The 16,533-nt window shown below is 42.1% G+C and overlaps 1 protein-coding gene across 1 annotated transcript; it reads right to left on the bottom strand.

The window, feature by feature from the left end:
- Positions 1–12,014, bottom strand: LOC310928019 (KN motif and ankyrin repeat domain-containing protein 4-like). The gene is made up of 10 exons (XM_083890479.1): positions 11,909–12,014; positions 7,044–7,117; positions 5,454–6,950; positions 5,280–5,355; positions 4,512–4,841; positions 3,818–3,902; positions 3,073–3,292; positions 2,854–2,996; positions 1,882–2,082; positions 1–542 (listed from the first exon to the last, which is right to left on the bottom strand). Exons 2-10 carry the CDS (start codon positions 7,057–7,059, stop codon positions 450–452), a joined length of 2,661 nt encoding a protein of 886 aa, XP_083746605.1. The 5' UTR covers positions 7,060–7,117; positions 11,909–12,014; the 3' UTR covers positions 1–449.
- Between the last annotated feature and the right edge of the window lie 4,519 nt (positions 12,015–16,533).

Below are 16,533 nucleotides of genomic sequence, written 5' to 3'. Positions count from 1 at the left end.
ACAACATTGACATCATTATGGAAATGGGTTGCTTTATATTTGTCTCTCGTGTGCACAGCATGCGGCATTTAATAATCATTTTGCATTTCTTTTTTATATTCTGCGCTCATTTTATTCAGACAGCGTTGCTTGTGACATGCAAACATTTTTTTTTCCATCCAATACATGTTTCTCTGTGTAACTTTCAACATATTCATGCGGCCAAATCGATATACACACGCGCATTTAAAATAAATAGATATTTTCCTTTGCATACGTTGAAAACGAAAGCTAACTAAAAGTCTCGTTATAATGACATCATCCCATCAGGCCTAGGAAATGCAGTGATTCAGAAACGGCGTCGTGCAACCAGAAACGTCTCGATCCAAGCGCAACGGACAAAACAAAAGGATTTCCTCTGAAGTTCCTCAGATTCACGAGTCTGCAGATTCTGTTCTGGATTTCCCGTTCTACAGAACTCGAGCCTTGGCGTGCGCCTGCAGGAGAGCGGCCGTGTCGGTGTGCGAACCTTTCATGGCGATGGTGATGGCAGTCTGACCACGCTGAAGTGCAAGAAGAAGGAAAGAAAAGCTTCAATTCTGGACTCGCATAAAGTATGACACATGAGACACATACAGTAGTTGTACTGAAAACAGATGCGAGCGAAAAAGACTGCAGAGATGATGGATTAGTCAATTGATCCAGACTAAAGATTCTCAATTAATCTGCTAAACTTTTCCCTCTTATGCCACCTTGAGATTAACACTTGTTAGGGCCCGAGCACACAGTGTGCAAGGACCTATTGAAATTGCTCAAATTCTTCTTATTGACCTCTGCTAAGGAGGTATATGTTTACGCCGGTATGTCTGTTAGCAACATAACTCAAAAAGTCATGGATGGATTCTTGGATGAATTTTTCAGGCAATGTCAGCAATGGGACCAGGAACAAGTGATTCAATTTTGGGCATGATCCGTGGGGTGGGGGGCTGAGCTGCCTTGGTGGAGGTCTGCGCTCTCCGAGTGCTTTTCTAGTTATTATTATTTTATTCTTTCTCTCCAAGGAATCTCAGATTTCACCCCCTAAAAATATGCCACGCAAATCAGAACTGGTGAAAAAAAATCATAAAATAATGGAATTGTGAAAAACCAAGACAAACTGGCTCAGTTGCGCCCCCCTCAGGTCAAAGCCGAAATTTAGTTCTTCCAAATTTCACGAAATTTGTTGGGAACATCGTTTGGCCCAAGACGAAGAAAAAATCCTTTTATTGTTATTGTTTTTATATCAAACTTATATTCTTATCTTGGCCTTATTGTGTTTTATTGCATGCGATAAATGGGATAACATTGAATTTCTTACGTGTAATTTAAAGGGTTTATGGCGAGATGAAACATGCTGTAAAATCAAGACAGGTCACCAGTGTTTGGTGCACTTTTTTTCTATATTTAATCTACTTTAAGGCAGAAACAAAAGGTAAAATATGCAAATGCACGCTCTCTTCGCTGCCTCCACACACTCCACACACTGGTGGATGAGTTACTGTTTGAGGATTAGCTGATCTCAGCCCAGGGAGATTTGTTTTACTGTAACCCTGATTAATCCTGGGAAATAGCTCTTCTGCTGCACTCAGACTCTGACTCCACCCACGTGCAGACGCAGCGTGAGTCCAAACATGAAAGCTTTCATACACCCATGTAGCCTTTTGTGCTCAGCTATGTGTGCGGATGCATTATACACAAAATATCGAGTATTTTAGAAGAGTTGGTTGGTTTTTATAATTTAAACTCTCTGTGTTCTGAAAGTCAATTTACCGAGGCTGCTGCCTGTAGAATTGAATTACTTTTTACTCTTTTTATATTAAAAACATAAAAAGCTAAAAGAGGATAATAATACGAGGGCTTTACCTTGTTGCTGAGCGTGAGGTCACACTGGCTCCTCTCCAGCAGCAGCCTGGCGATGTGCGTGTGTCCTCGCTCGGACGCAAACATCAGCGCCGTGGTTCCCTGGTTGTCCTGAATGTTTGTGTCTGCGCCGCAGCTCAGGAGCAGGCGGACCATCACGACTCGACCGTGTCTCACCGACAAGTGCAGAGCAGTTTGGCCCGTCTGTTTGGAGAGAGAGAGAGAGACACTCAACTTAACTTTGCACTCTTCCACTTGTAAATTTAAGCTTCCAAACTAATGACAACTGTTTTTCTGTTCTATAGACAAAGGAGTCTGCCTTTCCAGGCCATGTTTTCACTACTCTTTGTCTACTGTAGGTATTGGGGCGCCGACTCCCTGCGGAGGTTGTAGGAAGGTGCAAGTTCAGTCTAGACATCCTAATTACACAATATACAATACACAAAAAGACCTGGTATTCTGTGTTAGGGAAAGGTTCTAGTTCTGAGACAAAGAAATTGAATTTGCCATTACATCTGTCACTTACAGTTAGCTACACCCTTGATTACGTTGTAACAACAAAAAACTAAATGGACAAAACAACCCATAAGTGTTCATTTTCAAGAAGTTAAACATCTAAAATGAAAAATACTTATACAACCCTTAAGAATTCCCAGATTTTACTCCAACAACAGGAGTACACATATTTCTTTAAGGTGGTCCAAGCAATTTGATGCTTGAAATCAAATCTCCTCCTATGATTTTAGCTTTGAACATAATTAACAGTGTCTGCAATTCTATTACCTCTTTAAGTTTGAATAACCCTGATTTAAGAAATAAAAAATTGGTTTGTGTTCTCTAAATTCAGCTTTACTAATGACTCTCTTCTGCATTCGAACTAATGGCATCAACTACGCCTCACTTTAACACAATAACTAGAAACTGAGTGAACAACTCAGTCAGTCAATCGCTCAGTATTTGCACACATTACTGTACCTGACTGGAGCGAAGGTTTATGTTCCCCAGCTCCATGATCTTGCGCACCACTTCCATGCCACCAGGGCCATCAGGAGCCGTCAGTGAGGCCAGCATCGCTGCCGTGTAGCCGGCGTTGTTCTGCAGGGTCACATCACTCACACCTGTCGTACGGAGAAAATATAGCGACATTTTTAAACCAGACATTCTTACACCTCTTCTTCTAACCATGACTCTTACCTGTGTCCAGTAGCAGGCTGACGATGCTGTAGTTGCAGTGGGACACGCTGTAATGCAGCACCGTGTTGCCGTTGTCGTCCGCCAGGTTGACGAGGAAGGCCAGCAGTGAAGGTGTGGTCTTCTTCACCTCTCTCAGGTACGTAGTGACCCTGCTGGCTACTGAAGCCTCCTCTGCTGCCGCACTGAACCAATGCTGGAACAACACGACCAGGGCCATCCTCTGTGAAGAAAGGTGGGAATTTATCTTCTAATGATGCTTTCGGACAAATTACAATCCGAAATGGCCAAATCTAAGTCTAATATCCACTTTTGTTTTTGGTCTCCGCAAACGTTATTTTGGATTTAAGTGATGTCAAGTGATGGAAATATCTTTTCTGACATGAAAAAAAACTGAATTTGATTTGATTTGAAAATGTGGTTTCAAATCAAGTAAAATTCTGCAACATTCTCCACAAAAAATCGAACAAACGGTATCTAACAAACATGTAGAAAAAATGTCCACCATTTTGTTCACAGTTGAACGACAATGACAGTCTGAAAAGGTGAGAGGAGACTGAACCAAAACAGTAAAGCTACATGGTTTAAAACCAAAATAATGAGCTTAAAGAAGTTTAAAATGCCACTGATATACATATAATATATCAATCTCAAAATGTCATGCATTGTCAACTGATTGAAAATGTTGTTAAAGCAGCTTCAAGATATGCTGATAAATGAGTTTCTTCAGGTTTAATGTCAAACGTACCATATCATCATTGGGGTTATCCATGTTTTCCATGTGGTCATTGAGGAACTGGCAGGCAGTCATAAAATCTGCACTCACAGTCTCCCTAAAAGAGAAGAAGCATGTCCACTACCATTACCATATTTTTGAGGGAAAAGCACCTTTTTTTGAATATGAATATAACATTAAATGAATCAGAAATACACTAACTATACATTGTTAATATGGTAAACGACTTTTCTAGCTACAAACGTCTGGTTTTTAATGGAATATGTACATAGGTGTATAGAGGCCCATTTACAGTGTTCTAATGGTACATTGTGTTTGCTAATCATGTTAGACAGCTATTGGATGATTAGAAAACCCTTGTACAATGATGTTAGCACAGCTGAAAACAGTTTTGCTGGTTCTTTGACAAAAGGGAAATAAAAATCATTATTATTTATCTTTTGAATGTATTATCTATTTTTTCTGTTAATTTTTTTTGATGAATAAAAGTTTGACTTTTAATGGAAAACGAAAAAAAATTGTATAGGTGACCCCAAACTTTTGAATGGTAGTGTATGTTTGGTGAACAACACAAAAACTGCACTAAATTCCCATGAAATTAAACATAAATGAAAGGCGCCGCTCCATAGGAGTGAACCTCACAATCACATTTCACATTACATTTCCCACAGTGACAGTGATAAGGCATTAGTTCTGCTCGTCTAACCTGCACCCTGGGGTTGTTTCAGAGCTGCTGTTCCTCTCCATCTGTTCTCCTGGAGATTTCGGTTTCGTCTTGGCCGCTTTCTGCGTTGCGTCCGCCTCCACAGACTCTACACCTCCATCTGTTTGCCCCAGTCCTGTTCCTCCTAATGTCATCGGTGCGTCTGAGGTGATTTGCCTCTCTCCCTCCATCCGTCTCCTCTCTGTGTCTGCGTCCACCTGGACAGCAGCAGCAGCAGCAGCCATCTCCCCAGGCCTGGAGCTGCTCTCCCAACACTGAGTTGAACTGTCATGAACACCTCTCTTCCCATCTCCACTTGCAGCTGTTTCTTGACTTTATTGGAATTAAAGAAATGAAACGGGGGCAGGAAATTAAATGTCACATCGTTGTCAGTATTAAGAAAACGTTGGCAAATGAATTGTGAAGCTTTCGATCAATCAGCGTTATCTCCCACAATGTTGCAGCGAGAACATGGAAGAGATTGATCGATATCTTGTGAAAGCATCAAAGACGACATTGATCCGGACAAAATGACCTGATTACAACGACCAAAATGGATTTTTATGCTCTGGTTCTTACGTTTCTAATTCAGGATGAAAGGAAATCTCATTTGAGGTTTTAAAGGATAAGGAATGTTCACTGTGACACACGGAGGTCCATTCATCATTCAGTTGTTTTGCTCTGTCACAACTATGTAATAGTAGCTTAAAAAAGCCTCAACTTCAGTTAAGGTACTTTACTTTTTAAGAGCTTTAAGAGTTGTCTACTAACCCTTCATTTAGAGGCCCAGAATCTTGGTTTTTTGACGTGTGGGAACATCCATCTGTCTTCATGATGGATTTAGAGGCTGCGGGAAAGACAGAAACAGAGCCCATGAACAACATTTTAATTTTCTTGTTGCAAAAACATGATCAATCATTACTTTGATAGAATCTCTCGAAGTACCTTTATGTGGAGTTTTTCCTCCATCACTCGGTCCATGCTGGGTGTAGTAGGAGGCGAGGACGTCAACAAGTCCGACCATCTCCCGCTGCAGGGAGTTGACTTTAGCATCTGGGTGTTTTAGAGGTTTACCTTCCTCTCTCGACTCACTGTCTGCACACAGACACTCCCACTGCTCATCCAAGAGCCCTTTTATCTTCTTTATGTGGTGGACAATAACGGCTGTGTCTGCAGCCAAAGCCTGTCCGTGTGGGCTCACTTCAGCACACGTTGAATCGACTACAGTGTCTTGCAGTTGACTTCTTTGTCCATTTGTTCTTGCACTACCAAATATGTCTGGGATTCTGGAGGAAAACACTTCAGTATATTTTGGCTCAATGGATCCTGGTCCATCCTGGTCGACCACCACCCTCTCTGCCCGCACCCACACCCCAGGGTTCCTAGCGAGATGTTGTATCTTATCATCTCTGCTCCTGCTCTCCTCCTGCTGCTCCTTCAGCAGACCCGAGGTCCTCTGGAGCTCCAGGTCTGTTTCATGGAGCTTCTGCTCCAGCGCAGCCACCTTGGCTTGCAGGGATGTCACTGTCAGCAGCTCGTCCAGATCTGTACTCGTCCTCCACTCGTGCGTTGGATTGGAGTTATCCTGAGTGACCGTGTGATTTTGAGGAAACGTGACATGGCATTCATGCCGAGGCCTTTTCACATCCATTGTGCCGTAGCAGGACATGGTATGAGGGTCTGCGGGTCCGTTCATGGAAGTGAAATGCACATGTGGATTCAGGCCCCTTTGGAGTCTTTCTCTTTCCTCTTGGAGGATGCAGATCTGAGCCCTAAGTTCAGGTATGACCCTCACCTCCATCTCCAGCTCCCCGACACGTTCAAGGGCCTCAGTCAGGCGCCTCAACAGCCCTGAGCAGTCGCGGGGTTGAGAGCTGTCTGGGGAGCAGAAAATGTCTTCACAGGAGGTGTTTCTTCCTCCCAGGTGATCCCTTGAACTCCTGAGGCTGCCGGGGTCATCCGTGGACTCTGAGCTCTGCCTCAGTAATACTGTGAGAGGCAAACTGGAGGCTCGGAGCAGATGCGGTCTGATGTGTTCCCCTAGCGGTTGCTCGTCAAACTCCTTGATCCTGGCCTCCATCTCTGTCAAGGATTTGAGACCCGTGGGAGAAAGTGTCGACCTGCGATCGCATGTCGAGGAAGTGTAGCCATGATGATGATGAGCATCTGACAGACGAGACCGGGGGCCAAGGGCTCCAGTAGATCCCCAGAGGGTTGGGTGATAGCCATTACCAGAGGGGTTGAGGTGCCTGGGAAGTGTGCTCGCCCTGAGGCCTTTGCTCCGGCGCTGGATTGGGACTCTTTTGATGGTATTGCCTTTCTCTATGTCGTCAACGTATTTCAGGAAGTCCAAGTCCAGTCGAAAACCATAAGGGGTTTCTACCGAGTAAGGTGGCTTCCCTTTATATCCATTCTCCTTTGTTTTATAAAGTGAGATATTTCCTGCAAAGATGAACACAATCATTTGGTAAACGATCATCATGAATCCTAAAAGTTTGTTTTGTTATATTATGACATTTGTCTCGTCTTTCTTACCGTTTTGTCCTTCCATAATTTTTTTGATTTATTCAGTTCTCCCAGCAGTTGATGTCTGGTCACACATTAGATATCTGAGGAGGAAAATAAAGTTAAATAACAATAAACAAACTAGAGGAAATGATTGAGACACATGTATGGGTATTTTTAACCAGCTATAGAAGTGATTATTGAGTCGCTGCTTGATAAAATAATGGCCAAGTAAACAAAGAGCCATTTGGTTGATGGCATTCCCTGGAGTTATTGGAGTCTCTATCTCAATTTAATGAACAACAATAGTCCATTTTTTGCTCTCCATTCATAATCTCCCTCACATTTATTCTCCCTCACGTAGCTCAGAGCACAAAACACAAACATCCAATTACACTCGAGTGCTGTTTCTCTCTCTCTCTCTCTCTCTCTCTCTCTCTCTCTCTCTCTCTCTCTCTCTCTCTCTCTCTTTCTCTTCTCCGCTCTCGTTCTCATTTTGTTTTTCACACACTGTCACCACTTCATTTCTTCCTTTGCACCAGGCGGCTATTATTCAACACTGGCAAGGCCTGATGTTCATTTGATTACAGGTCTACCATCCAGAAAGGAGAGCTGAAAATAGCTTGGGATGGTTTTAACCCAGCAGCAATGGCCAGCAGGGTAAAAACATACTCCTACAGACATAAATACAGGCAGCCATTGTTCTGACTCACTCACTTTCCTCCCGCCCATATCTCACTTTGCTTCCCCACTATGCCTCCAGCCTTCTTTCAGACCTGTGGTTTACTTTTTTCGCCGAACTGTCTCTGACTGTCACGTCCTCATACTCCCTTGTATTTCACCAGTTTTTAAACCGTGCGTCTATATGTCTGTATACTCTGTGTCGTCCGTCAGCGTCTCCTCCCTCCATCCTTGGCTCTCTCCTGACAACCAGCCGCCTGTTGAAGCGCTGCAGCCACAGAACCACAGGCCCAAACAATGTCAGCTATGCAGTAAACAGGCAAACACCACCAAATGGTCCTGGTGGGAATGTTATCTAACATCTTTCACACACACACACAGATGACCAACAATACAGCAGCAATATACAGAGTAAATGTGAAGCACTGTTATGAGCCAATATTGTAGGGTCAACCAATACTCAGGGTTATTATAGTTAGTGAAAACGAAGTATAAAGTGAAAAAATTATTTAGTTCATTGAAATAAAAACTACAATGAACAAAGCAAAACTAACTAAAACTAAACTGAATAATAGATAAATTCAGCTTTGTCTTTGTTTTTCCACAGCTACATTCTGGAATACAGACCATTTGAAGTTTTACTTTTGATTTACCTGCAGGTGTTGAAGGTGCATTATGTAATAAATCTGTTTTGAAATCATGTTTTGGCATGTGGCGCCGTCTACCAATCATGGCAGTCAGTAGAGTCTCTGCTGCCGAGCAACCACAGGTTGCCAGTTACGTCAAAAAACAAAACCTAAAAGACCTCAGTATTTTGAATTTGAATGTAGTAACAGTTTTTGGCCACATTCTTACATATGGCACCTTTAAAGGTTAAAAGAATGAAATTAAAGGATTTGATCATCCATATTTGGTGTCACACAGTCTTTCATCCTTTTCATCGTCTTCAAGTCGAGGTTTTCTCTTAATACCCGACTAAAACTAAATAAAAACTAAACTGAAACTAGTCAATGAAATAAACTGAAATTTTAAAAAAGCAAATAAAAATATAAACTAGTGAAAATGACCTTGCCAATACTATACATTGAAACTGTCAAAGTACAATTTCATTCTAAGAATAATAATAATAAAATAAAATGTTTTAGCCATATCTGGTCACGATTTAAGTTCCCGGTCAGCGTATGTTCTGTTGTCCGCACAGAAACCCGCTTCATGAATTACAGTGAATGCACTGAAACTGATACAGTATTTATGTTATTATACCAGTGCACTTTTATGATGATGAGAGGAATCTATCAGCACTCTCAGTCTGACAAGTCTATGTATAGCCTTCTGTGTGTGGGTGCGGGTGCATCAAAGTGTCTGTCAAGAGAGGAGACGTGTCTCTATGTAAAATGCTAATATTCATTTAGATTTACAAGATTATTCACAGAGGCAGAAGCTGGCAGCATAAAACTTCCATAAGCCTTTTCTTTTTTTCAGAAAATGGGCCTTTTAATGGTGACACAGAGGCTATTCTGTGTGCAGGACGGCACCTGTTACTGCAAACATGCTCCTGCTGACTCTGCCGTCAGGCTGCTGGACACACTTCAAAAGAATCACCGCACCCATTCTTTTGTGTTTGTGCTCCATAGTAAACAGACAGATGCTGCCACTGACCTGACTGTAGTTTCTACAGACTTACAGCCCTGTTCAGAACGTTCGGTTTAGTAGTATCTCTTTAGGTCCACTTAAAGGTCCACTTTAAAGGTGAAGTAAGTAGTTTATAGTGCCATCTAGAGGAGAGGCTGACATCGTTTCAACATTGCGTTTTATCTCCTGTACTTAGACTGAGGAGGACCACAAAAACATGATCTTTTTTCACACTTTGGCGACTGGGGTCCAGTCCTCCAGAGTCCCAAATATAAGGATTTAAATTATTAAAAAGTTGATTTTGCGTAATATGTCCCCTTTAACTAACATGCAGCTTTCCTGCATCATTTTGATTCATTTTGTTGTTATTATGCCTCTGTTTTGTCTGTGAAACAGTGTACTTTTGTTTCTCTGTCAAGTAATACTATCAGACCTAACTGAGGGAGTGTTTGGCTGTATATGGTGGCAGCACAGGGGCGGGTGGGGACAGGAAGAGTTCTTCCTGTGTTTTCCGTCCAACTCCAAGGTGTTTACAGCCCACTCGGTGTCTGTTTTTGACATAAAATGAATCACTTCCTGTGTGCAGTCCGAGAATATGGCTGGGCGACACAAAACCTTAAAAACCGCTACACAACACGCTGATGGGCTGAATGAGTAGAGTGTGAACTCAACTGAGGGACATTTGTTTCAACGTTACACACTTCTGTTTGAAAGTCAAGTTTAAATTAAATCAAATGGTGACAATAAAAGATTTACTTATATTTATATACTTTATATTCCTTAAGAAACAACAGACCTGGAAGTTAGAAACTGATAATTCACACACTTATTTCAAATGTCCAAGGCTGTATTTGTAGCACGGACAACGACAATTGTTTACTTTCAGACTCCCTATTTGCAGCCTTCTCTCACACAAACAACTGAGAACCGAACAGCAGTAGCCCACATGTTTCTCAAATACAAATATAGAGCCTTACACCCTTACATTAGTTCCCGACCATGTTACCACAGAGGAAACAATATAGCACAGTTACGGTTTTTCGAGCGCTGCCAGGAGCCGGTCGTTGCGTAACTCTCCACATTTCCGTGGCATAGTTTTTTAATTGTGTATGCTTAAAGACAGGAAATGTTTGCTTCGACCCAAAAGCACAGTGTTGTGCTTCATACTGAAGCATCTCAGAGTTCAAGATTCCCCTTTTTATCCAACTAAACCCACTGGAGGAGAAGCAGAGCTTCAGTTGATGGGACTATGTTGCTTTATTGGACTTTTTGTTTTCAACTGTGGACAACGTATTCCAATGTAATCCACACAGATCTTTAGGCCGCGTCAGCATAAACCTCATAATCACAACATCTTTATCCACAGCATTCTTGACTGAAGCCACAAATTAGACTTGTGACACAGCGAGTGGTGACCTCCCAGCGATGCCATGATAAATGCCTCGACCTCAAACGGGGACAAAGAGATCACTTTGGATATGCGGCATTGGCTATGAGGCCGATGGATGACTTTTCAATTGGTGCCAACAGGTCAAAATGACCTTTAACTACTTGTACATCTTTCGCTACGCTGATGTTAGCATTTAGCTCAATGTACAGATACGTACAGGCTCACAGAGCTCATGATATAGTCCATGATTTAAGGCCTAACATGACTTATTAGGTCCATTTTATCATCTTGCTCCCATCTGTTGCTACAGTATATGTACAAATGTTTCCCTGTCTCTGCTCTGTTCCCGGAAAAATTATTCCTCTCCTCCACTTTTTTTTTTTTTTTTGGCTGTACAGACTGTGGTTTTTCCAGTGCATAACTCTAAAACCCTCGTCTTCTGTTCAGAGTTGATTTAGAAACCAAAGCCAACTGTTTGGACTGTTCGAGCTCCCTTTTTCCTCTTCTCCTTCCTTTTCTGTCTGATTCACAATTTTTTCATTCACTGTCTCCACACGTATCCCGTGGAAAATCCATCCAAGTTCTACAGGGGCTTTATCTTTTTTATTCAGTCTGCGTTGTTGGATCACTGGGATTTGGAGTCGTCCCGATCATATTCCAATAACAACAGAGTCGGGGTTGCATTGAGGCATCTAAGCCCCATTGAGTGGTGTGTGTGTGTGTGTGTGTGTGTGTGTGTGTGTGTGTGTGTGTGTGTGTGTGTGTGTGTGTGTGTGTGTGTGTGTGTGTGTGTGTGTGTGTGTGTGTGTGTGTGTGTGTGTGTGTGTGTGTGTGTAGCCAAAGCTCACAGGATGAAGCAGCTGCCACTGGCTTCATGCATGTGAGAAAGAAAGTTATGGTATGTTAACATGACATGGTTAAAATAGGAATTGTGCCTCTTTGGGCATGTGTTCACATGGACATGTGTGGTGGTTGTTGTTGTTGGTATCTGTTCAGCAAGCGTAAATACAGAGTTAATTTTAAAAAAAAAGGTAAATGTCATTCCCCTTTAGTGTTTGAAACGGAAAACTCAGTTTCCCTGAGAGACTTTAAAATTCAGACTCTTAGAATAGATTTTTATCAAAGGCATTTACGGTCAACATTCAGCATCCCTTGATTTGTGAGATGATATAAATACTAAATCAGGGCTTACCTTGACATGTGTTCAGCAGTTTCCCCCACTTTGGAGCTGATGCGAGGGCGTGTTTGCCAGACAGTTCACCTCAGTCTGTTCTCAGTCCAGTTCAGCCCGTCTGTCTGTCTGTCTGTCTGGCTGCAGGGAGGTACTGTGGAGGGAGAGTGGCATGCAGCGGCTGTTTGGTAAATGCCAATGTGCAACCCCTGCCATAACAGAAACCCTGCTTGCTTGTGTGTGTGTGTGTGTGTGTGTAAAAGAGTGCATGCAGGGAGGGGCGTGTGAACATGCCTGTCTACACAATCCACTGTCCAACCAGACTCAACCACTGAGCGAGCTAGGCACGCCCACGCCTCCACACAGCAGCCAATCGGAGCAGAGGAGGTGGTTGCTCGCTGCGACTGATAGCAAATCTTCTGGTGACAACCTGTCAAAATATGGAGCCCATGGTATGAAGCAAGAGAAAGTACCAGAGTCAACTTACCGTGTGTGTCGTCCATAATCGCCCCCCCTAAAGGCAACATGGGTGACTATGCAGTGCCTCATGAATCTCCCCATGACAGAGTGTAACCCTGTCCAGAGCTATGTGGTCTGTTCCCTCTATAATCAAATCAGCAGCTGCGGAGGGACGCAGAAGGCTTTGGTGCCATCCATGAGGGTTCATGCTCACTAAATACTTTTGATTTGTCGTGGATCCTCCACTGCCAGCCTTTTCCCTCTAAATGACCCGCTATCATCAGGACAGTGAAAGTCAGCGGCATGCCTGTCCTTTATCGCTTCATTTTTGGGGAGAAATAATTGGAGATGTGGGTCTGTTGAACCTATAATCTGTCCCATAAAGTATCCCATCAATTACTGACAATTGAATAAATATTCACAGTCTTCAGACGGTATCGCGTCTGCAGGAACCTAGTGATCGCCGGGCTTTTCCATGAGCAGCATCAGCAGGAACGGTTGACCGCTTATTTATCGAGTGATATATTGGAACAAAACTTTATAAAGGCGATCGAAACTCAAACGATCGCCTGACTTTTCCTTTTTCCTTTTATCGCGAGTTTGACATTTTTATAGTGAGACGTTATAGGTTGTACCCGAAGGATGAGTGATAATGACTTTTGGCAATTTTTTCTTTTTCTTCATACTTTATGAACATCTACATCTACACCCTTTCAAAGTTTATCATCCTTGATCTGTCCTCCAGTATTACCACGAGACATTTGACATCCTTAACGATTGACACTTTAGATTAGGGAACACATAGTCACCATAGGTGCTTACTAACATGCATATAAGTAGCATACTGGCCTAGTATGGGCTAGTATGCTACTTATATGTGTTAGTAACCACCTAATTAATGGTGAATATGTGTGCCCTGAATGGTGAATGCATTTATGTGAGAAATTGGTACATTTTCCATGTACATGTTCCCCTCAGAAATATTTTATGTGTACAATTACCTCATTGGAGGGGGCCTTTTATATTTACATCAGCAGCCATGTTGGACCACCATGTTGTTACAAAACCCTATACGGATAATAGGCAAAGTGAAGGCTTCATAGGTTCTTCAGCACATTCGGAAGGGAAGAGTGAGGTCAGGTGAGGTCAGCTTCAATAATAAATGTTGTAAAATTGTACACACTGTACATTTTACTAAGAAGAAAACCATGGGAAAATCATTCTGAGGCATCGAGGTCAGCATTGTGTAACATTGAGGAGCGTCCATCGGCTGAAATTGGTAATATCCATAAGTTTGATTGTGTATGCGTTCAATTGCACGTGGGTTTCCCCAGTTTCCTCCCACAGTCCAAAAACATGCAGAGGTTAATTGAACACATACTATAATGACTGTAGGTGTGAATGTGACTATTGTGAATATTATTGCTTTTTCCTTGTGATGGACTGGTGACCTGTCCAGGGTGTGCCCTGTATTTCACCCCAACAGCTGGGATTGACTTCAGCCCCCTGTGACCCTCATTTGGAGGACAAAGCGGTAGATGATGAATGAATGAATGAATGAATGAATGAATGTTAACACCTTATAGTGAGTGAAAATTGCTGATCACAGGCTCCAATTGGCAGCACTTAGCTTGAGTCTCTTCTAAGCAAAATAAACCAGTGCAAATGTTTCTGAAGACTTGAAAAGAGCAGCTCGAGAGGCTGAAAACCACTGCAATGTGCCTCGGCGAGGAATGGAAAAGGAATTAGCAAGAATTAGCAAGAAATACATCTTTTCCATTACCCAAGCAGACAACTGACTCCGAGAGGGATTGTGGTTTGACTGAAGGCAGAGAAAAAAAAAAGGGGGGGGGGGTAAAAAACAGTCTTTACTGGACCAATGGCTGCTCACAGACTGACCACATACTGCACAACAGTTGGCCAAAAGGCAAAAATGTTCTTCAAGGCAATTTCAGAGAAAGATTTAGAGTTGCATCATATTTAAGGAGAAATGTGTGCCATAGCTGAAAAGTTACTGTTAATTATTACAGTTTTGGCCCACACAGTCAAATACGTGAGGCCACCGTCAAGGTATTTATTTCAATCTGATTATTATTATTTGTGGAAACTGCATCGTGGTGGAAAGTCTGGTCTTTTTTTTTTTTTTTTTTACATTTTGTCAGTCAATTTTTGTTTGTTTGTTTGTTTTACAACTGCTCAGTGGAAAAGTTAAAAGCAAGAGCTATTGTCGGAGACGACATCCTTCCCCGTTTTGACGTGCGTTATGTAACTGTGGCTTGTGGTCAGGGGAGTTGCAGGTTATGCTGTAGCTGCATTGGACGACCGGGAATGGTGCAGTCATGCAACAGTGACCTATGAATCAAGACAAAGGTCAGGGACCCAATAACTGATGGGCTTTTTTGTTTAAATGAAGGGTTTCATTTGAGGACAATCAGTAACAATGGTAAAGTTCACGCTGAGGCTGAGGCTTTAGTGAGAGTCAGATTGAAGTGTAGTGAAACACGTAAACGTTGTGTTACTGTCATGTATATTATTATTATTTACATGGTTGGGGTTCATTTATTTCAAGACTCATGCAGTGAACATAATAACTGGCTGATGATAAGGTGACCTGATGATGAGCAGCAGGCATTGAGGTGAACTGAAATACACACAGAGAAAACACAACACTCCTGGAAAACATAACCAGGAGCAAGAAAGACAAACTAGGAAAGGAGATAACTGCACATACACAAACATTGAGTAGGTTCAAAACAAAACACTACTACTATTAACTACTACAAAAACAGGGAAACACACAAGGACATGAAGCCAAATCCTCAACAGACAATGGCAAAAACAGTCTTCAAAATCAAAAAAAGTAATCTAGTCTTTCAAGTCACCCAAACCTTTACATTTTAAGATATTAATAAGGCTTATTGTGGTTCATCGAGTGTTTCTCACAAAAACTGTGTCCTGCAGCTTGTTCGACATAATGCACTGCTATCTTGATCACATAATCCATTTAAAAAGGGAATTGACAAAGCACTTACCAGTGAAAAGTACTACATATATTCAACAACAACAAAAGAACAATAAGTTCAAACATATTTGCAATGCCATGTTTTTATTTGAACATTTATCAAAAGAAGCAAATCCTACCGTGATGAATTAGTCTAATTTGTATTTAATGAGCTCAATATTTCACGTCCAGCCCTCGCTCGCCTGCTCTTCCACCTTCGCTGTTGCACTCATTTTGCACATCTTTGAAGTCGCTGTCGCCTCATTAGAGCATCGTAAATGTGGGTCAATGTACACCCATTCATTTGTGCCTTCTTGTGTTCAGGGCCCCCAGGGACTGTGTGTTGACTGTGTACACACTGTGACTCAAACAACTCCACGCTCTGGGTATATGGAGAGAGTTAACTTTTAACAGGGAAAAAACCTGGGGCACCGCTCAGCAGCGTGCAATGGACATGGCGGTCACGTCTCACTTCGTGCTCCTGCTGAAAATTGCAGGGAGCGCGGACCACAAATAAGTGTTTTGTTTTGCGCCGAGTGAAAGTTTACTGTCGTAGAAATGCTCACTAAGGTTTCTGCAGAGTCGGTGGAACTAAGTCATGCTGCTTTTCCCTCTCATGATTAAGAGGCATTTTTTGTCTTCAGTGTCGATTTATTTGAGAATCCTGCAACGCACAAACCAAACCTCTTATTACATATTTATTCATCGATCCTATATGTAACCTGGGTCAGTAACAGAGAGTAGACCTTCATGCAGGTAACTAAAGTTCATGTTAAAAAAAAAAAAAATGCCTTTCTGTACTGGCTCATAAAAAAAATGGTCATATGACTTAAATAAAGCTGAGTTTGCACAATTTCTTCATACTGCTGCAGGGTGAGCAGACACCTTGCTCTCCTCTCAGTCAACACAGCCTAACAAATTCACTTTAGATGAGCAAAGAAAATGCAGAAAATATCAATAATATCAAAACTGTCCACTCAAATTTAAACGAGTTCAATCGACCAATCGGCAGGAGGGAAAACGCCACTGCATACAGATATCGATCACATGAGATTAATTAATAACCTGATAGTCGAGCGTGTCCTTATAAAACCCAGGACCTTTAGCCAGTGGCTCTTTGTCCAGTCACAGAGACAGAAGAGAGCTGCCGCTCATCCACACACAGCTGCTGAGGCAACAGAACAAC

The sequence above is a fragment of the Microchirus variegatus genome (genome assembly GCF_963457635.1).
Source record: "Microchirus variegatus genome assembly, chromosome: 5".
Taxonomy (NCBI): Eukaryota; Metazoa; Chordata; class Actinopteri; order Pleuronectiformes; family Soleidae; genus Microchirus; species Microchirus variegatus.
Note: the sequence above shows the minus strand (reverse complement) of the source record. Positions and strands in the feature narration are given on the sequence as shown.